Below are 22525 nucleotides of genomic sequence, written 5' to 3'. Positions count from 1 at the left end.
TCGAAAGGTAAGTCCTCGACCTTGGAAAACAGGTCTTTAGGAGCAGAAGACTGTTGCAGCCAGGATGCTCTGCGCATAACGACTGATGTAGCTGTCGTGCGCGCTGCTGCGTCAGCTGTGTCCAGAGCGATATTTAAGGCCGTTCCTGAGGCTGCGTAGCCTTCTTTTATCACAGCTTTTAGGATGTCCCGCTTTGACTCTGGGATATGTTGTAGCAAAGGTACAAGCTTGGCGTAGTTATCAAAGTTATGGTTCGCCAACAGTGCGGAGTAATTGGCCATTCTGAGTGTTAGAGTTGCCGAGGAATAGATTTTACGTCCGAATAAATCGAGACTTTTACTATCTCGGTCCGCAGCAGTAGGCTTGTACTGTGGCATCTTTGCTCTTTGCTGGACTGCATCCACCACCAAGGAGTTTGGTTGCGGATGCATGAATAGGAACTCCATTCCTTTGGCAGGGACAAAGTACTTTTTATCCGCCTTTTTATTCGTCGGAGGGACGGATGCAGGGGATTGCCAGATGTCATCCGCAATTTCAAGGATAGCTGCGTCCAAAGTTAGGGAGATCTTTGGTTCATGGGTGTGTTTGATGTTACGAAGGAGGTGATGTTGCTTTTGCTCCACGTCACCCAATTGTACGTTCTGGCTGACCGCCACCCTTTGGAACAACTCCTGAAATTGACGGAGGTCATCAGAAGGAGAAGTGTCGCCCTGAAACACTGCGTCGTCGGGGGACGATGAGGATTGCTGCGCCGGTGAACGGTCAGGTTCGACATCCCGGGTGGGAAGAGGTTGCTCGGCGTGGTAGGTAGACCCCGAGGGAGTTGGTGGTCTTACAGGATCAGAAGAAGACTGGTATTTCTGACCTTGTTGATAGGGCGAAACATGGCGATGATGGGGGGATGTGGAGTGACGGGATCTCATTGAGTATTCCAAGCGGGTTGATCTTGGTGATCGTGATCTGTCCCTATAATAAGTGCTGCGACTGGGTGAACGCAGGTCATGGCGATAAGAATGGCCAGAACGAGGTGATGTGTGGCCAGTATGAGAGTACTCAGAGTACTGTGGAGACGGGGACCGTGGCTCTGGAGAAAACTCCGGGCTCGGGGATAGAGAAGACAATCCCCTGATTACGTGGGCCGTTGGGGCTAGTAAATGCTCCGGTGGAGAAGATGCCGGAGTAGAGATGACTGAATGTGGAATCACTTCTACTGGCATCGGAGGAATCCGTGCCGACGTAAGCCCCTTCAGCGTTGCTGATCGACTCGGCACCGGTGACTGACTGTGCTCCCGAGATGTCTGGAGGGGAGAAGGCCGTCGCACCGTTGGTGAGCGCCTGTGCTGAGACATGTCTGCGTCTCGGTGCCGGGGAACGGACCGGTGCCGGGGGACGCTCGGTGACTAGGATAACTATAACTTGTAACTCTATGGAAAACTATATACAATAATATATAAAGTCTCTCTGTCTCTGTAGGAAACAGTAGTCACCAGAGAGACAATATTCCGTCCGCGGCCGAGGACGGTCAGGAGGAACTGGCGGGAGCCGGACCAGCGCTGCTCAAACGGCGCGAAAAGCCACGAGCCGCACTTCGCGCATGCGCGGTCCGGCAGACTACGGCTAGAAAGATCTCCGATCTGCGGCGCCGGGACAAGCCGACACCTACAGTGGAGCACCCACGGGACACTGCTCGAAGAAGAACTGGCTGGTTTCTATGCTGCTGGCTCTGGGGTAACCCCCAATGGCTGCAGTTGGTACCACAGTCCAGCAAAACAGGATGAGTCATTATGCAAAGGGTGTCTCAACCTGTCTGACCAGCCACCCCCCATGGAGAGGAACAAAGAAAGGTGGATGCTGCCCCTGGCTGGGGGGCAGGGCTGGAGGAGAGTGAGTTAGTTTTCTGTCTGGGAGCATGGAGGAAGCAGCCTCAGCAAAGGCTGGGGGGTTTAGAAGCCAAGACTCCTGCCCCATATCAAGGGGGGCTGAGGCATCCTAGGCCTGCCCTGTAACCTGATGACATCTGTGCTGTGCTGTATACTGGGGAAGCAATAAACCACCTCTATTCTACCCGTTCGTGCTATTTCGGGGGTGCAGGAGGCGGGGGACCCCAACGCGCCGTCACACTGGTGTCAGGGGTGGGATGCACTGCACCCCGTGGATGAAGCTCCCAGCGGCGAGCGACAAGGCACAGTAGAAGCAAGAGCCCTGGAGCCAAGCGTGCTGGAGACAGAGCGAAGCAGTTCCTGGGAATCGTGGGGCGCTGCAGCACTAGACTGGTGAGTCTGCACCGAGGGGCCCAGCGGGCAGATGGCCTACGCCCGACTCTTGAAGGCAGAGCTGGTGGGGCTGTGCAGAGAGAGGGGCTTGCCTGTGGAGAAAGCAGCCAAGGCCCAGCTGATTGCCCAGCTGGAAGAGAATGACCAGCCACAGGGCCAGGATCTTGTCCCCAGGGGGAGCAGCCAGACCCCCCCTGAGAGTGTGTCAGGCTCAGAGAGAGGGAGGAGCGCTGGAACCCACCGGAGAGATGAGACAGCTTCCCTGCAAGCCGTAGCCCATCTAGGGCAGGGGCCAGCCCAGCGGAGCTGCGGCGGCTGGAGATCCAGCTGCGGATCAAGGAATTGGAAGCAGAGGACCGAGAGAGGGACCGCCAGGACCGAGAGAAGGACCGCCAAGATCGAGAGAGGGACCGCCAGGACCGAGAGAAGGAGCGCCAAGATCAAGAGAGGCAGCGACAGCATGAGCTGGCCATGGCAGAGCGGAGAACCGGCGGGGAACTGGCTGCGCAAAGTGCGGATGGGCCCCAGGGTCCCGGGACTGCCAGGCGCTTGGAGAGGCTCGTGGTGGCCCAACTGAAGGACATGGGTGACATAGACGGGTTCCTCAGCTCCTTTGAGAGGGCCTGTGGACTGCAACGGGTCCCCCCAGCTGACTGGCTGCAGGAGCTCATCCCCGCACTGAGCCAGGAGGCGGCCGGAGTGCTCAGTCAGCTGGAGGACCTACAGCCAGGGGATTACAGTCGAGTCAAGGAGGCCCTGCTGCACTAGTTCGGGCTGACCCCGAGATGTACAGGAAGAAGTTCCAGGGGGTGCAGAAGGAGCCACGGGAGACCTATGTGGATCTGGCCTCCCGCCTGGCGCAATGATGCCGCAAGTGGGTGTCTGGAGTCGGAGCCCAGGCCGCAGAGGAGCTGCTCAAGCTGGTCATGATGGAGCGTGCCCACCCAAACTGAGGCTGTGGCTCAAGGACCGGAGACCAGAGAACCCCCAGGAGGCCGGGAGGCTGGCAGATGAGTTTACGGAGAGCCGGTCCGGGTGTGAACGGGAGTCCCGGAGAGAAAGGGAATCGCGCAGAGACCGGATCTCGGCTGAGCGATGGAGGGAGTCAACTACGAGGCGAGCCCAAGGAACAGGTTGTCTGTGCCCCAGAGAACCAGCCAGGGCCTGGACAGAGACAGCCCAAAGCCTAACTTGCCATCGCTGTGGGCAAAAAGGCCACAAGAGGGCTCAGTGCACCAGGTCCCAGGACCGGGGACTTTCCAGGGTTAACTGGCTGGGGCGGGAGGAAGGGCAGGCTGCCCCAGAGGCAGGGGCTGGCAGGCAACCCTCAGCTCAAAGAGAGGGGAAGGATGCTCAGTACATCCCCCCGGGAGGTCTGACCCTCGGGAGGCGGATTTCTCCGTGTACCGGGTGGGGGCAGGACGGCCCCTGCGGAGCGAGTGCCTCATACCCCTGGAGGTGGATGGTAGGAAGGTGACGGGTTTCTGGGACACGGGGGCGGAGGTGACGCTGGCCCGATCCGCTATAGTGGCCCCAGAGCGGATACTACCCCACACCCAGCTGACCCTGAAGGGCATAGATGGGTCTCCGTTTAAGGTGCCTGTAGCCAGGGTGCATCTGAAATGGGGGGCCAAGGAAGGCCTCAAGGAAGTGGGGGTGCACCCGCACTTGCCCACGGAGGTGCTGATGGGGAATGACCTAGAGGAGTGGCCCCATGAATCCCAGCTGGCTCTAGTCACTACCCGGAGCCAGAGCCAGTGGGGGGCTGACAACCTGGGTCCAGGGAAGGACTCCCGGCAGAGTCCTCAGGGTCCCATCCCAGTGGACACGGGGTCCAGCCAGGCTGGGACTCCGGACCTAGGCAAAGGTGGGGGACAGGTCCCGATCCCTGCCTCAGCAGCTGAATTCCAGGCTGAGGTGCAGGCAGACCCCTCCTTGCAGAGGCTGAGGGACCAGGCTGGCCTCCGTGCAGCTCAGCCCCGGGGGAGAGGTGGCCAGGAGAGATTCCTGTGGGAGCAGGGATTCCTCTTCTGGGAATGGCTTCCCCACGGGAAGGTGAGGGAATGGGGGGGGGGGTCCAGCGGCAGCTGGTCGTCCCCCGAAAGTATCGCCTCAAGCTGCTGTATTTGGCCCACAACGTCCCCGTTGCGGGCCACTGGGGGATCCGGAGCACCCGGCTGAGGCTGCTCCAACATTTCTACTGGTCGGGGATGTTTGCGGCCATGCAGCGGTACTGCCGGTCCTGTCACTCCTGCCAGAGGGGCGGGAAGGCCCAAGACAGGAGGAAAGCGGCTTGGGGGTCCCTACTCCAGATAGAGGACCCCCTGGGCTCGCTGAGAGAGTTATGGGAGGGGAAGACCCCCCTGGATGGAGTGTCGGGTGTGGAAGCCGCCCTTGCTGTCCAGAGAAGGCTCGCTGGGCTCATGGCCCCGGCCCGAGAGACCCTGGCCAGAGATCAAGGCCAGCGGAAGGGTGGGTGTGACCCCCAAGGACAGGCCTGTGCCAGTCGCCCTGGAGCGGTGCGGCGCGGCGAGTGGACAGAGGGAAGCCAATTCATGTGGGGCCTCACCAGGCCCAAGTCAAGGGGAGCACCCATGTCCCCAGGGCGGGTTCCCACGCAGAGGACCCGAACTTCCCTAGGTCACGAGCAGAGTGACCCTGCTCAGTTCGCTCTCAGAGGGGGGAGAACTGTGACGTAGTGGGGGTACCTGGCTGGTTTCTATGCTGCTGGCTCTGGGGTAACCCCCACTGGCTGCAGTTGGTACCGCGGCCCAGCAAAACAGGATGAGTCATTATGCAAAGGGTGTCTCAACCTGTCTGACCAGCCACCCCCCATGGAGAGGAACAAAGGAAGGTGAATGCTGCCCTGGCTGGGGGGCAGGGCTGGAGGAGGGTTAGTTAGTTTCTGTCTGGGAGGATGGAGGAGGCAGCCTCAGCAACAGGCTGGGGGGTTTAGAAGCCGGACCCCCCCCATATCAAGGGGGGCTGAGGCATCCTAGGCCTGCCCTGTAACCTGATGACATCTGTGCTGTGCTGTATTCTGGAGAAGCAATAAACCACCTCTATTCTACTGGCTGGCGGAGTCTGTTCGTGCCATTTCAGGGGTGCAGGAGACGGGGGACCCCAACGCGCCGTCACAACTATATCTACTGGATCCCCCTTGTCCACGTTTGTTAACCCCTTCAAAGTACTCTAGGGGTATGTCTACACTAGCTCGTTAGTTCGAGCTAGGTAGGGTAATTAGGGCAAGTGGAGTTGCAAATGAAGCCCAGAATTTAAATATCCTGGGCTTCATTTGCATGTTCCCGGGCGCCGCCATTTTTAAATCCCACTTAGTCCGAACTCTGTGCCCGCGGCTACACGCGGCTACACGCGGCATGGAGTAGGTAGTTCGAATTAAAGATCCTAATTCAAACTACCATTACTCCTCGTGGAATGAGACCATGGGGAAAAGCTGTTGCACATAACCATGCACAGCGCCCGGGGATTCACACGCCCAGCCCCCAGCCTGGGACCTGCCTCACCCCCTGGCACCCTGCCCTACTGAGCCACCCCTCTGGCTGAATGGGCCAGAATTTTTTTTCCCGGTATTTTTTTTGCAGGGTTGGGGGGATGGTTGAACAGTATTTTTGTTTCAACCATCTGGCAACCCCATCAGTCAAAAGGGCCCCAGCCCTTTGAATCGCTGCCAGAGCCCCTGACGCTGAGCTCCAGGAGGCACTACGGGCTGGCTGGGAGTGGGCCCAGCCAGTCCATAGAGCTGGGGGCTGGCTGCTGGCAGCCCCTCCCCTTCAGTCCCTTCCAGGGAGTGCAGCACCCCCCCACACACAACTTGCCCACTGTGCGGGTGAGGGGCAGCAGCCCTCCGCGGGGCATGCCTGGGAGATGGAGAACACAAAGAACCTGTGCCGGTAACACGAGGTTAGCTTGGGTGTTTGTACTGCGCTGTGAACATGAGCCGGCTCACCAGCTGTCCCGTGTGCCCCCGAGGGACGCTGTGACGGCACGGCGCGGACCCCCGACCCTGCACCCCGTCCGCAGCAAGAGGGGACTCCGCCAGCCAGTAGAACAGGGAGGGTTTATTGCTTCTCAGAGGTACCGCACAGTCCGGGTTCGATGTGGGCACAGGAGTAAGGGGCAAGCAGCCTCAGACCCTTTGGGCCCACGCTCCCCATGCAGCACTCCTGCACCGCATGGGGAGCGTGGACCCCAAACAGTTGCTTGCGCCGCTTGCTCCCGCGTGGCGGCCTGGCTGAGAGGCGTAGAAGTCAGCCAAGCACCACAGCGGGAGGCAACAGCGCTGCCCAGGGGGAACAGCCAGCATTTCAGCGTTACAGAGTCACAGACGCTAGGCTACTATATATAAGATTTTAGTGTTGCTTAATTTTTGGAATCTAGCATTTAACCCTTAAGGTATCTCAGTGCTTTATGTTTTTATAGACCAAGTTATGGCTATTATAAGAGGCAGCCAGAACCAGCAAAGGGAAGAGATTCCAGATTTCTTGGTTTTGGCAAAATAGCTACCAAGCAGGACTTTAAAGTAAACAGCACTCAGAACTCTAAAGTGTATTGTGTCTCTCTTAAGGCAGAGTCTCTAAGCTGCTGACAGTTTTGAATATCAGAGCGAGCCAAAGTGTCTGTGTGAATACAAGTGGCAGCACAAAAGGGATCTGCTTACATGCATGATACATCTATGGTTTTTAAATTACCCATACCTCCAAGAGAAATTAAAGCCTATGCAAAGCTATCAGAAAGACATGGAATACACTGGACTCAAAGATATTTTTTTTAAAGACGGTAAACATCCACTTGTAAGAAATGTATGCCAATGTTATTGTTTAATCCTGGGATAAATTCAGTGTTTGTTACAGGGTTACTTCATAATGTGTAATGCATATGAATTTGTTTTGGAAAAGGAAAACCTTTTAAGTAGGATGAAGTGGTAGCCGGAAACATCTTTTCTTCAGTATAATAAGGAAACTATAATTATCAGTGGGAAATAGGTCAATGAAGGGATGATAGGAGTTATTATAGAGAACTTTCTGGGTGTCTGGCTGGTGAGTCTTGCCCTCATGCTCAGGGTTTAGCTGATCGCCATATTTGGGGTCGGGAAGGAATTTTCCTCCAGGGTAGATTGGCAGAGACCCTGGAGGTTTTTCACCTTCCTCTGTAGCATGAGGCATAGATCACAGCTGCAGGATCTCTGCATCTTGGGGTCTTCAAAGTATTTGAAGGCTTCAATATCTGAGATATAGGTGAAAGGATTATTCTAGGAGGGGTGGGTGAGATTCTGTGGCCTGTACTGTGCAGGGGGTCAGACTAGATGATCATAATGGTCCCTTCTGACCTTAAAGTCTATGAGTCTATGAAACTGAGGCACAGCACCTTATTAATGTAAGTGGGATACTTTTTCCCTTTATGGGTTGAGGGTGAGTTATTAAAATTTGGTCTGCTTATAAAACAAAAGTAAAGGAACATATTGGGGTAACTTAAAGCAAAGAGAGAAATGAGCAAGAATATCTGTAAAAGAAAAAAGGATTTCAGGATATAATGTGCCACCACCAAGGGGATAGAAATGTTTTCTTTTCTCGTTCAGAACATCAGAAAGAGCTGGTACCAGGTGAAAAGCAATCAGAATAATATGGATTTATGGTCACGACAAAAATTGTGTTTTACAACGTGTTGTTGTGTCTTGTGTTGTGTCTCATGCGTTTGATATATATTTGTTGTTTGATATATATTTAGAAGGGATTGGTCCTGCCTAGAGCAGGGGGCTGGACTTGATGACCTTCTGATGTCTCTTCCAGTTCTATGATAAGGGGATGGTTTGAGAACATGATCTTGGTAACTAATTGACCATTCATTATCAGTGGGAAATAGGTCAATGGAGTTACTATAGAGAACTTTCTGGGTGTCTGGCTGGTGAGTCTTGCTCACATGCTCAGGGTTTAGCTGATCGCCATATTTGGGGTCGGGAAGGAATTTTCCTCCAGGGTAGATTGGCAGAGACTCTGGAGGTTTTTTGCCTTCCTCTGTAGCATGGGGCACAGATTACAGCTGATGGATTCTCTGCATCTTGGGGCCTTCAAAGTATTTGAAGGCTTCAATATCTGAGATATAGGTGAGAGGATTATTCTAAGAGGGGTGGGTGAGATTCTGTGGCCTGCACTGTGCAGGGGGTCAGACTAGATGATCATAATGGTCCCTTCCGACCTTAAAGTCTATGAGTTGTTTGTCTCAATGCTAGCATTATTGTGTATTGTTTTGGGAAAAGAGGAGATACTATAGTAAGCAGGAAAATCAATGACTCTCTAACCAGACCTCTTCCTCTTCTTACTCCTCCGCCTCCTGTCACCACTTAAAAACCAAGGATCAGGCGGTGGCGTGGTTGTTGTGGCAAACCTGCTGGGCTTAGCAAGCTGCTAAAGTTGATTCTGAAACTAGGTGGCTACGTCTAGACTAGCATTATTTTCCGCAAATCCTTTTAACGGAAACTTTTTTCCGTTAAAAGCATTTGCGGAAAAGAGAGTCTATATTGGCACGGACGCTTTTCTGCAAAAGCACTTTTTGCGGAAAAGCGTCTGTGCCAATCTAGACGTTGTTTTGCGCAAGAAAGCCCCAATCGCCATTTTCGCGATCGGGGCTTTTTTGCGCAAAACAATACCGTGTTGTCTACACTGGCCCTCTTGCACAAAAGCATCTTGCATGAGATCATCAGTGTTCTTGCGGAAATTCAAGTGGCCAGTGTAGACAGCTGGCAAGTTTTTCTGCAAAAGCAGCTGCTTTTGCGGAAAAACTTGCCAGTCTAGACGCAGCCTGTAAGTAAAGGAGAACTTGGAGCGGGTAGGTACAAAAATAAACGGTATAGCAAGTAAAGAGGTGCAGGCACTGGAAACTAAAATTTCTGTGAATGGTAACGGCTTAGCATGGAAATAGTTTAAGCTAGTAGAGGTAATATTTTAAAGACTAGGCAGTTAAGCCAAGTGGTATGGAATATGAATATCAGATAAACCACGGGGGCGGGGTCCCCTTCTTGAAGCACATGCAGGGGCAATAATGGAAAACAACGCATGTCATCCCTGCTGTAACCCCGGGCTGGGCTGGTAAATAGGTGATGTACCTGAATCTCCAGGCTAATGCCCAGAGACAGGGGGTCATCATTGCCAGGAGTGCAGGACACACCTATTGGGTCTTAATTTTTGTGCCGGGGTGTATTTGAAACCGGGAGAATAGTTTTGTATTTTCTCTGCAACTGCTGCTAATCCTTCGCCCGTGGATGGTGGAAGTGTTCAAAGGGCAACGTGTTGTTCTTTAAACAAGAACAAATGTAAAAACAATCGCTGCTCCGCATCTGAGATCTGTCATCTTGACCTGTCCTCCCATAGCTCAAGTACTGTGTGGGGAAGGCCCCCTCTCCTCCACTGTCGGCCAGCTACTGACCGGGGCCCTGGACACTGACAGTATCTCTCACGTCACCTCTGGAGTTACGGACTGCATTTGGGTCCACCCGGACCGGAGCTTGGCAGCATCAGCTTGGGAATGTGAAATGAGCATCCATGTCCCTAGCGGAGCCGGGAACTTTACCACTGAATTCAACATCTCAGTCTGAAATAACATGACTTGGACATAATGGGCAGAAGAGACCGAATATATCCCCGAGGTCGTACAGAATTGGACTGGGACTGCATACAGGACTTGTATTTGTTTGGTGATAAATGGACTGCAGCTTAAATACATGATTATAATCACAGGTGTTAATGGTTTACTTGATTGTAACAAAAGGCCAGATAGGGTAATGCATTTGGGAAAAAGGTGGGAACCTATAGATATTGACTGGGCAAAGCAAATTAGGTGGACATGGGAACATCATGGATGGGGTTGGCATGGGGGGGGGGGGGGGAGACAGCGTGGTATTCTCTCTCCACCGGACCCACTAATCCACAGAAGTACCCACTCTCCTGGGTCATGCTCTGCCTGAGGCGTTTGTACTACAGTAAACTTCTGATAATCTGGCACCTTTAGGACCCAGGGGGTGCTGGATTATCAGATATGCCAGACTATCGTAAGGGGGGGCTATGAGGGGTCTGGAGTGGGGTGGGAGGGGATGCCACCCCAGACCCTCATAGCCCCCCCTTACGATAGTCCGGCTCTGCCCCAGGCATCCCTGATACAGCCGCTGCTGGTGAGTTTCAGCAGCAGCTGAATTGGGGATGCCTGAAATAGAGCAGATGGGGTGCTGCCGGGTTGGTCCCGCAGCGCCAAGGGGCGGCACTACGGCACCAACCCAGCAACACTCCAGCTGCGCTTGGGGACGCCTGGGGCAGAGCAGCTGAAGTGCTGCCGGGTTGGTCCCGCAGCGCCAAAGGACGGCGCTGCGGGACCAACCCGACAGGACCCCAGCTGCTCTGCCCCAGGGGTCCCCGATTCAGCTGCTGCTGAAACAGATCAGCGGCTGTTTCCAGGAAGCCCGGGGCAGAGCAGCTGGGGTCCTGCCGGTTTGGTCCCACAGCCCCGAGGGGCAGCGCTACCAGACCAACCTGGCAGCACCCCAGCTACTTTGCTCCCGGCTTCCCCGATTCAGCTGCTGGTCAGTTTCAGCAGCAGCTGAATGGGGGAAGCCTGTCCGGCCGCCCCAGCACTTCCAGGTTCCTGATGGTGCCAGACCATCAGGAGTCCCAGCGCATTGGATGCCGGACTAATGGAGTTTTACTGTATTTTCACCAGGATTAGCCACTCCACCAGTGTTCTAAATGCTCCCGCAAATCTTAAAGGCCTGCCTATTGAGGCAGGGATGGCTACTGCCTGGGTTAGTATGTGAACCCTTGCAAGTAACCAATATGAAAGACAGGCATCTGTTATCATTATACACAATCAGAAATAGTTGCTTAAGCTGGCAGCAGATATAGACTAGGAAGCAGGGCAATATTGGTATTCTATAGTTACTCACAGCTAGCGTGCTTTGAAGTGTTTTAACCTACCTTATGTATTATTGTGTATACCTAGAGCAGTTTTGATGTTTTATGGCTGACTCTGGGTCTCTATGGCTGTGTCTAGACTGGCAAGCTTTTCCGCAAAATCATCTGCTTTTGCGGAAAAACTTGCCAGCTGTCTACACTGGCCGCTTGAATTTCCGCAAAAGCACTGACAATCTCATGTAAAATCATCAGTGCTTTTCCGGAAAAACTATGCTGCTCCCATTCGGGCAAAAGTCTTTTTCTGAAAGACTTTTGCGGAAAAGGGCCAGTGTAGACAGCATAGTACTGTTTTCCGCAAAAAAGCCCCGATCGGGGAAAAAGGCAATCGGGGCTTTTTTGCGGAAAACCGCGTCTAGATTGGGCACGCACACTTTTCCGCAAAAAGTGCTTTTGCAGAAAAGCATCCTGCCAATCTAGACGTGCTTTTCCGAAAATGCTTTTAACAGAAAACTTTTCCGTTAAAAGCATTTCCGGAAAATCATGCCAGTGTAGACGTAGCCTATATGTCAAGTGGTTTCGTGTGTGGCTCGTATTGAAGAGCAGTTAAGTTGGTACATTCCTGACCAAATGTTTTAGCGCTGCAGACTCCACTTGGTCGAAGGTGGAAGCATGAGGGAGCCTGCACTACCCTGCCTTGGCAATAAATGGTGTCATCTGCCTTGTCCAAGTGTGGATTTCTGGCCTGTCAAATCTGGTGCGCCAAAGCACGCAGGCAGGGCCCGAGAGTCAGGAACTGTTTTGCATCACAATGCAGATTAAGCCTGGTACTTGAGACCACGTCAAGAACACAGGACAAGCAGCTTGTACCAGTACTTATTTCTGATAAGCAAAAAAGTACGGACACGGTCATAAAACTGTCAAGTGCGCACGTAGCAGGATATACCCCAAATAGGGGCATTGGGCATTTGACGTACCCTACACAATGTGTAAACAATCAGTAAATATCAATAGAATGACCAAGTCGCTCTCTGCTATAAATTGGGTTTAGTAAGAACAATTGATGGGCAGGATCAACCCACACGTCCTGCTCGAGGTAACTAGAAGTGATTAGGCCCTTCACACCGGCTATGTCAGTGGCGGCGTTCCTATGGGTGGCAACAGATGAACCCATGACCTCCTGCCTGGCACTGTAGGTTGCATATGGTTGAAGAGTAAGTGAGCTAGGCTTTGTTATTGTATAGAGTAGATCTTATTGTAAGTGCTTTGCACTGTATTCATTGCTTTCGAATTTATAGTATTTAAGGTTTAAATTGTACAGTAATTGTCTTTAAGGCTTGTAAAACTTAAACAACTGTATTAACTGCTTAAAGCCTGCAATAAACAAGGAAGTGGTTAAGCAGCCTTGACATGCCCTGGTTTCCTTTGGATCTAAAATAAATCGACCCACACAACAATTCCTAACAACACGGCGTGTTGCCTTTTCCCTATGAAGAGCCCCTGCACTGCTTGTAAGCGGAAGACACTCCCCGCAGGTAAGAGCGCGAGGCACATGGACACAGTAACATGGATACAGGCCAGCTCCAGCAGGACCTAACGGCAGGGTGTCAGCCTGACCCTGGCACAAGCTGAAGGGGGAGCTTATCTTTCTGTGCTGATTTACCTTGGACCCACACTCATTGGCTAACATGCGTGGTTGCCTGTGACTGTTTGATGTGATGACCAACCAAAGTTTTAACTAGAAATTGCCACTGAGTGTCAATGATCAGGGTTCAGTCTTTTTAAAACAGGGTTGCTAGCAGTTTATCAACAACGTGACAACTGCAGAACATAGATGGCTCTTTGGGTAATAACGGGCCCCAGCACTTTCAACCTTTTGTGTAAAATCATGACCTCACTTATCAGCAATTAGTCCAACAAAAACGTAGCCTGCTATGCCAGACGGCAGTATTGCCAACAGCAACAAACAGCTGAACTGGTCGATAGCCAATGAACTGGAAAAATCAAAATTCAAACCAAAACTGTACTTTTAAAAAAAGATATAATACTTATATTGCATTGTGGCTTAATTCAATTCATCTATTCTAGGTACATGTTAACTTGAAATAAATGAAAGTGGATAATCTTGCACATAATGGTGACTTAGAAAACAGATTTTTGATTGACAGAATCTTTATATTTTGATTGTTTTACAATACAAATGTTGATTGTACTAATTGTTTTGTTGCATAGGTGTTATATAAAAAGGATAAATAGCATGTTGCCTCTTTAGCATTAGACAAGCATTTTAAAAAGGTGCTGACTTACGTACCTAATCAGAGCAGCAAGTAGGAGATTAAAATGTCTTTAATCAATATTGGGTATTTTTTTAAAATCTATACTTGTGCCAAAGTAAGCAATTTCCCCTAGTATCTGCTGTATTAAACTATATTAAAAACTGTGCATCATCTTTTTATTCTTGGCATACATAAAAATAGAGCAGTATTTTGCTGGTTTGAAAAGATAATAACCAGCTAATACACTTGCCACTAGAAACTAGCTAGCATTTCCAACACGCTTGAACAGCAAGTGCAGACTGCATGGCAATGGAACGGCTCCAGTAAGGACACCACAGACTAAGGGACCGATTTTCCTGTGCGCGAGAGCGGCCTAAGTGTCTGCGTACTCCTCAGCCGAGAGGCGTGTTTCTGCACTGGGCCAGTTCAACGGGCTGGCAGAATATTTAACCCTTCTTGGTCTGCGTTGGTGTGAACTGCTCTTAATCATAGCTAGCCAGCGAGTGCTATGTAACGTCTCACAGCGGAAAGAGCCGAACCTGCACGTAACCAGGCAGGGAGGGTGAGCTCGGGGTCCCTCAGCGAGGGGCAAGTTTGCTCTCGGTCAGGAAATCCTTTTCACCATTTTGACCTTTCACTGACCCCCCCCCCCTTTGGGTGCTCGGACAGAGGGTGAACACAGGTGCCAGGCCTACCCTTCCTTCACCCCCCCATTGCTGTGGGTGGAGCAGGCAGCGACACCTGTAGCCAAGCTGGCCTGTCTTTTCCCACGGGTTGGGGTTGTTTATAACTTTGCGGCACCTGGAGCCATTCGGGTGCAATAGCCAGGCCGGCCAGCGTCTGCAGACCGAATACCGCGAGGGTGTTCTGGCTACAGCGGTTGAGCGTGCTCAAGAGCGAGGTTAGAGACAAATGCACGTTGTCCATGTGAACATAACCCTTGTGCCAGGTCTTTTTGGCAGCAATGAGAGTGGGGTTCAAACATCTGGGGCGCCTGTGAAAATTTGCTGACTCGAGCCTCTGCCGGGGAAGCCAACACGATTCCTTGGAGCCCTGCCCGGCAGCACTTCCCCACGCAGACAGGGACGGTGTGACTGTGTAGTGCACCCAGCGCGGCTCTGCAGGAGGGCCAGCCCCAGCCCCTCCTCCATCCACCCCACATGACCTGGCCTAAGGACCCTGCTAAGGAGGGGGTCAGTGCTCACATCCTGCTGTGGCGTGGGTACGAGCACAAGCGTTTTGCAGGGCGGCTGGGCACAGGCGAAGTGGGCCTGGAGAGACAGCCAATGTGCTGCTGTGAGCCCCTGGGACAGGCCTTCCAAAAGCCCTGGCTCAGCTCCAGCTGCTTGGCCCTTACCCCTTCGTTCCCACAAGGACTAGCTCACCAGGAAGCAGTGCCAGCGGGAACAGCTGCTAAGCAGGCCAGCACGGCGCACGGTGCAGGGCTGCTCACCAACGGGCCCAGGTGAACTCCGTGCAACTCTGGCCTGCAGCAAGCAAGACGTTCAGCTTCGGCCTAAGTGGTCGCCCAACAGCATGGGCGGGGCTGGCGGCCCAGGGGCGCCACCCCACTGGGGCAAGTGGCTGGAGGGAAGTGCTGCGAAGGAAAGGCCGTGAGAGGCTCCTGTGGGGATTCCGGGCTCTGCCCCCTGGAAGGGAGCTCAGTCGGGGGGGAGGGGCGAGTTCTGCACCGCACCTACAGCTGGCCACCTCATATCCCCATCGCGCCACTGCCACACGGGATGAGGGGTAAGAGGAACTCTGCACAGGTCGGCAATGGAAGCAGCGATCCCTCCAGCGCCGCTACAGCACAGCCACTCCTGGACGGTGAGACCAGGATGGACCATGGTGATCATCTATCTGACTTCCCACACGCCGCCAGGCCACGGGACCACCGCCACCCACCAAAATAGACCCCGGACCTCTGGCTGAGCCACCGAAGTTTTCAAATCCTGGGACTGCAAGTGGAGGAAGTTTGTGGGGGTGACTTTGGGGAGCAGCCTGGTGCAGAATGACAACAGAGCAGGTGTCTCAGCCAGCACCTGCTACCTTTCTGCTGCCATGTTTGTCATCACGCGAGGAATTTCAGGCCTATACAATCATCCATACACCTGGGATTTGTGTGCGTTTCTGCTCCGGGGAACACAGCACCAACACTATTACAGAACTCTTGACATAGCTGGCCCACACAACACACAATCACCTCACATACGCGTCATGATCCCTTGTACACAGGGCTATGGAAATGCACTGGGCAGATGTTCAAAGCATACCTGATTTCCACTGCATGTGTGGCTCCAGGGTCAGTCCTGAAAGGAGCACTGTTTGGCTGCATTCTGGTTTCAATGTCCAGACGCTGCTCTTGGGAAGGTTCCCCTCCTCTGTGCAGACACTGAAAAGTGCAGCAAGCCACAATGGGGTGGGCTGCATTCACCACACTGGAGCTCGCTCCATCCCTGGGGAAACCGCGCCCTGGCTGCTCCAAGGGTGGGCAGGACTCAAGCTCACCAGCCTGCGGTCCCCAGGCGAATCCCCTAGGCTGCTCCAGAACCCACCCCACCTCCCTACCTTCAGGAGGCCCGTTACCCTGCTTCCCTAATGCCAGGGCCCGCTCCGTCCCTAGGGGAGCTGGTGTTGGCAGGGGGAGGTTTTGAAGGGAGTCCCAACGGGATTTCAGCTGGGCCAGTTGCATATTCTAGCACAGGGGTGGGCAATAATTTTTGCCCGGGGGCCACTTCAAAAATGTTGGAATTAGCCCTGGGCCACCCCAGAAGGGTGATTGGTCGGGGGTGGGGGAGCCCCTTTGCCCCCCTTCCCACTAGGGACCCATAGCTCGGAAGAGGCTTGGCATGCTCCCCCACCTGCAGGCCAATCAGGGACGCCTCCTCCCACCCTGCCAGGAGTGCATGGTGCTTTGAAGTGCCATGGGCTCCTCTCAGGGCTGGGGCAGGGTGAAGGAAGCTTCACGCAGCTCCCCCGCCCCCAAGTCCTGACCGGCCTGGGGGTGAGAGCGCAAAGCCTCCTCCGCTCTCTCTCCCCCCGCCCCGTGAGCAGTGTGCTGCACTTCAAAGCGCCACGTGCTCCTGGCAGGCAGGAGCGGGCAGTTAAGGCCCCGGCAGGACAGGGGCAGAGCGGAGAAGGCGGGGGAGCAGCAAGGCGGATCCACCCACGGGGGCCCTTTTGCCCACCCCTGTTCTAGCACCATCCTTCAGCTACACAGTGTGCAGATGAATCGCCTTTTGCCAAAGGAGGATGCGGTTGCCTAACCCCGGCAACGGGGCTGAGCCAAGCCCCCCAACGAGGACAATGACTCCACCTACGACATTGTTATTTGGGGAGAAGAATGTCCCAGCTTCTCCATGAAGTCCGGATCTCCACCAGGAACTCTGCCCGAGCATCCCAGCTTAGTGGCCAGGAATCTGCCCTGAGTCAACCAGGCCCTGCAGAAGCACCAAAGAGCCTTTTCTGGGTTAGGTTCCCATGTCCATGAGTGGCAGGTATTACAGGCCAAAGGAGGCTCAACGTCCCTGGCGCAGGCGCTGCCACCCGACACTTTCTGCATTCTCAGTAATCTCCCGTATCCTGTGGGGTAGGGGTGGGGGATGGGCCATCTGGCATACCCACATCTTTCCAGTATCCCGTACCAGCTAGGTATCTCTTGCAGATGTGGGGTACCAGAGGGCACGACCATATTTGTACTTCTCGTGTTCTAGATGGCCTGGGCTTCTCCAGCCATGGGGAGGCGGGGGGGGGGGGGGCACGGAGGTGCCTCAGGGCTCTTCCAGGTGATGGGGAAAGGAGGTCAGAGCTCAAAACATGGAGAGGCAGGGGTCTTAGGCTCCAGCTGCAGGCAGAGGGGGCAGCTCGGGGCTCCAGCCATGTGGGGATAAAGTATGGGTGCAAGGGGTGGTGACATGGGCTGGCCTCCCCAAAGGGAGGCTGCACCCAATGCCCATGCTGATGTGCTCTTTGAAGTGCACAAACTATAGGCACATGAATCTCATCACCACCCCAGCACAGTTCAGAAAGCCCGTTCTGAGAATCAGCAATTATGTCAGGAATATTTTTATGCCCACTTCCTTTGGGTCTACCCGGTCCCGATCACACTGAGTGCGAAAAGGAGGGCAATCAATTTGTCCTGAGGCCACTTGGATTGTGAAGCTGAAACCTATCAAGTTAGGCTTGCCAATATATCAAGGGACTGAATGGGACAGCCCCTTTGCCCTGAGTGCTGGAAACGCTAGCTGACTAGTTTGATGCTGGGTGCTTTTTAGGTCAAGGTTTAACCTGAACAGCAGTGCTCAGGTCAGGATACGTTCTCACATACAACCAGCTAAGAACGCATGCTGTGACGGCGCGTTGGGGTCCCCCGCCTCCTGCCCCCCGTAGTGGCACGGACAGACTCCGCCAGCCAGTAGAATAGAGGGAGTTTATTGCCTCCCCAGAATACAGCCCAGCACAGATGTCACCAGGTTACAGGAACTGGAGCTAAGAAGCCTCAGTGCCCCCCTTAAGAAGGGGGAGTCCCAACCCCCTCCCCAGCTCCTTCTTCCCTGCTTTCCAGACAGGAACTAACTAACCCTCCTCCAGCCCTGCCCCAAGCCAGGGCAGCATCCACCTTCCTTTGTTTCTCCCCATGGGGGATGGCTGGTCGGACCGGTTGAGAGATCCCTTTGCATAATGACCCATCCCTGTCCTTCTGGGCTGTGGTACCGACAGCAGCCAGTGGGGTTACCACAGACCCATAGAAACCAGCAAGTTCCCCCCCACTACGTCACAGTTCTCCCCCCTCTGAGAGCGAACTGAGCAGGGTCACTCCGCTCGTGACCTAGGGAAGTTCGGTTCCTCTGCGTGGGAACCCGCCCTGGGGACATGGGTGCGCCCCTTGACTCGGGCCGGCCGCGGCGATGCCCCACATGAATTGGCTTCCCTCTGTCCACTCGCCGCACCGCTCCGGGGGGACTGGCACAGGCCTGTCCTCGGGGGTCACACCCCCCCTTCCGCTGGCCTTGACCTCTGGCCAGGGTCTCTCAGGCCAGGGCCATGAGCCCAGAGAGCCTTCTCTGGACAGCCAGGGCGGCTTCCACACCCGACGCTCCATCCGGGGGGGGCTTCCCATAACTCTCTCAGCGAGCCCAGAGGCTCCTCCATACGGGGTAGGGCCCCCCAAGCCGCTTTCCTCCTGTCTTGGGCCTTCCCGCCCCTCTGGCAGGAGTCACAGGACCGGCAGTACCACTGCACGGCTGTAAAGATCCCCAGCCAGAAGAAGTGCTGCAGCAGCCTCAGCCGGGTGCTCCGGATCCCCCGGTGGCCCCCAACGGGGACATCATGGGCCAAATACAGCAGCTTGAGGCGACACTTTCGGGGGACGACCAGCTGCCGCTGGACCCCCCCATGCCCTCACTTTCCTGGGGGGGGAGCCATTCCCGGAACAGGAGTCCACGCTCCCGCAGGAATCTCTCCTGGCCACCTCTCCCCCGGGGCTGAGCTGCACGGAGGCCAGCCTGGTCCCTCAGCCTCTGCAAGGAGGGGTCTGCCTGCACCTCAGCCTGGAATTCAGCTGCTGAGGCAGGGATCGGGACCTGTCCCCCCACCTTTGGCTAGGTCCGGAATCCCAGCCTGGCTGGACCCCGTGTCCGCTGGGATGGGACCCTGAAGACTCTGCTGGGAGCCCTTCCCTGGACCCACGTTGTCAGCCCCCCACTGGCTCTGGCTCCAGGTAGTGACTAGAGCCTGCTGGGATTCATGGGGCCACTCCTCTAGGTCATTCCCCATCAGCACCTCCGCGGGCAAGTGCGGGTGGACCCCCACTTCCTTGAGATCTTCCTTGGCCCCCCATTTCAGATGCACCCGGGCTACAGGCACCTTAAACGGGGACCCATTTATGCCCTTCAGGGTCAGCTGCGTGTGGGGTAGTATCCGCTCTGGGGCCACTATGTCGGATCGGGCCAGCGTCACCTTCGCCCCCGTGTCCCAGAAACCCGTCACCTTCCTACCATCCACCTCCAGGGGTATGAGGCACTCGCTCCGCAGGGGCCGTCCTGCCCCCACCCGGTACATGGAGAAATCCGCCTCCCGAGGGTCAGGCCTCCCAGGGGAGGTGCACTGAGCATCCTTCCCCCCACTCTGAGCTGAGGTTTGCCTGCCAGCCCCTGCCTCTGGGGCAGCCTGCCCTTCCTCCAGCCCCAGCCAGTTAACCCTGGAAAGTCCCCGGTCCTGGGACCTGATGCACTGAGCCCTCTTGTGGCCTTTTTGCCCACAGCGCTGGCAAGTTAGGCTTTGGGCTGTCTCTGTCCAGGCCTTGGCTGGTTCTCTGGGGCACAAACGACCTGTTCCTTGGGCTCGCCTCGTAGTTGACTCCCTCCGTCGCTCAGCCGAGATCCAGTCTCTGCGCAATTCCCTTTCTCTCCAGGACTCCTGTTCACACCCAGACCGGCTCTCCGTGAACTCATCCGCCAGCCTCCCGGCCTCCTGAGGGGTCTCTGATCTTCGGCCCGTGAGCCACAGCCTCAGTTTGGGTGGGCACGCTTCATAGAACTGCTCCATCATGACCAGCTTGAGCAGCTCCTCTGCGGTCTGGGCTCCAACTCCAGACACCCACTTGCGGCAGTATTGCGCCAGGCGGGAGGCCAGATCCACATAGGTCTCCCGTGGCTCCTTCTGCACCCCCCGGAACTTCTTCCTGTACATCTCGGGGGTCAGCCCGAACTTGTGCAGCAGGGCCTCCTTGACTCGGCTGTAATCCCCTGGCTGTAGGTCCTCCAGCTGACTGAGCACTCCGGCCGCCTCCTGGTTCAGTGCGGGGATGAGCTCCTGCAGCCAGTCAACTGGGGCGACCCGTTGCAGTCCACAGGTCCTCTTAAAGGAGCTGAGGAACCCGTCTGTCGCCCATGTCCTTCAATTGGGCCACCACGAGCCTCTCCAAGCACCTGGCAGCCCCGGGACTCTGGGGCCCATCCGCTCTTGGCGCAGCCAGGGCCCCGCTGGTTCTCCGCCCTGCCATGGCCAGCTCATGCTGTCGCTGCCTCTCTCGGTCCTGGCGCTCCTTCTCTCGGTCCTCTGCTTCCAATTCCTTCATCTGCAGCTGGATTTCCAGCCGCCGCAGCTCTGCTCGGCTGGCCTCTGCCCTAGATGGGCTAGGGCTTGCAGGCCTCCTGGGGGAAGCTGTCTCATCTCTCCGGTGGGTTCCAGCGCTCCTCCCCCTCTCAGAGCCTGACTCGCTCTCAGGAGGGGTCTGGCTGCTTCTCCTGGGGACAAGGTCCTGGCCCCGTGGCTGGTCATTCTCTTCCAGCTGGGCAATCAGCTGGGCCTTGGTTGCTTTCTGCACAGGCAAGCCCCTCTCTCTGCACAGCCCCACCAGCTCTGCCTTCAAGAGTCGGGCGTAGGCCATCTGCCCGCTGGTTCCCTCGGTGCAAACTCACCAGTCTAGTGTTGCAGCGCCCCACGATTCTCAGGAACCGCTTCGCTCTGTCTCCAGCACGCTTGGCTCCAGGGCTCTTGCTTCTACTGCGCCTTGTCGCTCGCCACTGGGAGCTCCATCCACGGGGTGCAGTGCATCCCACTTCTGACACCAGTGTGACGGCGCGTTGGGGTCCCCCGCCTCCTGCACCCCCGTAGTGGCACGAACAGACTCCAGTGGAACAGAGGGAGTGGAACAGAGGGAGTTTATTGCCTCCCCAGAATACAGCACAGCACAGATGTCATCAGGTTACAGGAACTGGAGCTAAGAGGCCTCAGTGCCCCCCTTGAGAAGGGGGAGTCCCAGCCCCCTCCCCAGCTCCTTCTCCCCTGCTTTCCAGACAGGAACTAACTAACCCTCCTCTAGCCCTGCCCCCAGCCAGGGCAGCATCCACCTTCCTTTGTTCCTCCCCATGGGGGGTAGCTGGTCGGACCCGTTGAGAGATCCCTTTGCATAATGACCTATCCCTGTCCTTCTGGTCTGTGGTACCGGCGGCAGCCAGAGGGGTTACAACAGACCCATAGAAACCAGCAAGTTCCCCCCCACTACGTCACAGCATGGATTCATCCAGAACCACATCGCCATCCAACCGGTCTCATGAGGGTGCTCCCATGCCGCAGGGTACGAACAAGCTGTTCCCAAACTGCTCTAGGACTGTGTTTCCGAAAAGGCAAACCAGGACAAATGCTGCTTCTCGGACATTGTCGCTTACTTGCAATCTTACTGCTGGGAACACACAGGTGTCGTGCACATTCCCATCTGTACCAGCACAGAGCTGTGCTACGTCTCTTTCTGGCAGCCAGTCTTGGCGAGTTAGACCCGACTCTTGCAGACTAGAAGGCAAAAGGAGAACGTAGGATTTAAAACACAGAATTCATGAGGCTGGTGGCAAAGTTGCAGGGAGTGTTTGGAATTCAGCTAAGGCTGGCAGAGGAGAGGGTGCAGCTGAGCCCAGTAACCGACTCCCCCTCCAGACCTCACAGTGTGTGTCAGCACCAGACCAGAGGACATGCACCAGCTGGGCTCACCCAAGTATGGACAGTAGAGTCTGTGCGGCATCTAGCTGGGCAGGGGGATGGAGTGGAAGCTGATTTTGCTGGGTGCTGGGCCGTGGGCAAAGGAGGCTGTTTAACCTGGGGTACAGCCCCCAATAGGGTTAGATACAAGTGTTCTGCTATTGTCATGTGCAATGCTTGTTCCAGGGGCTGTGACTCGCCATCCCGTCCATTGGCTGGTTCAGGGCAGTCACTCCAAGCCCCGAGCTTTGGGAGGCCCTCAGGGTCGGGGAGGGACTTAGCGCATTAACGGGGGGAGCGTAGCAGGGGCAGCAGGGGCCACCAGTGGCGGCGGAAGCCGGGGAAGTGGAGCCCCACAGCTGCACTTATATGCATGGAGCTTTCTGCCTAAAACTGAAGGCTCTGAGTCACACTAACGCCCTGGGGAGTTTATTCCAGTGATTCACCACCCTGACGGGTAGGACATTTTTCCTAATGTCCAAACCCCCCTTGCTGCAGTTTAGGCCCCTTGCATCTCATCCTCTCGTCTTTGCTAGCCTTTCCGCTCGGCGGGATGGTTTGTTCCTGCACTCTCGCTAAGGCATCTGTA

At 55.2% G+C, this 22525-nt stretch overlaps 1 protein-coding gene across 2 annotated transcripts in view; it reads right to left on the bottom strand.

Annotated features, from left to right (window-relative positions):
• Positions 1 to 22525, bottom strand: part of LOC142831131 (uncharacterized) — a 30966-nt gene that overhangs the window by 5696 nt on the left and 2745 nt on the right. The window contains exons 2-3 of one of the 2 annotated variants that reach the window (XM_075940695.1): positions 21633 to 21753; positions 15735 to 15853 (exon numbers count right to left, since the gene is read on the bottom strand). In XM_075940695.1, the coding sequence (XP_075796810.1) occupies positions 15735 to 15853; positions 21633 to 21753 (240 nt within the window). Of the gene's footprint in view, positions 1 to 15734; positions 15854 to 17211; positions 21754 to 22525 lie in introns of those variants that run through there. The other variant, XM_075940694.1, reaches the window with a different exon arrangement.

This window comes from Pelodiscus sinensis, chromosome 12, assembly GCF_049634645.1.
Source record: "Pelodiscus sinensis isolate JC-2024 chromosome 12, ASM4963464v1, whole genome shotgun sequence".
Classification (NCBI taxonomy): Eukaryota; Metazoa; Chordata; order Testudines; family Trionychidae; genus Pelodiscus; species Pelodiscus sinensis.
The sequence above is the reverse complement of the archived record's forward strand: the minus strand, read 5'-3'. Positions and strand labels throughout refer to the sequence as shown.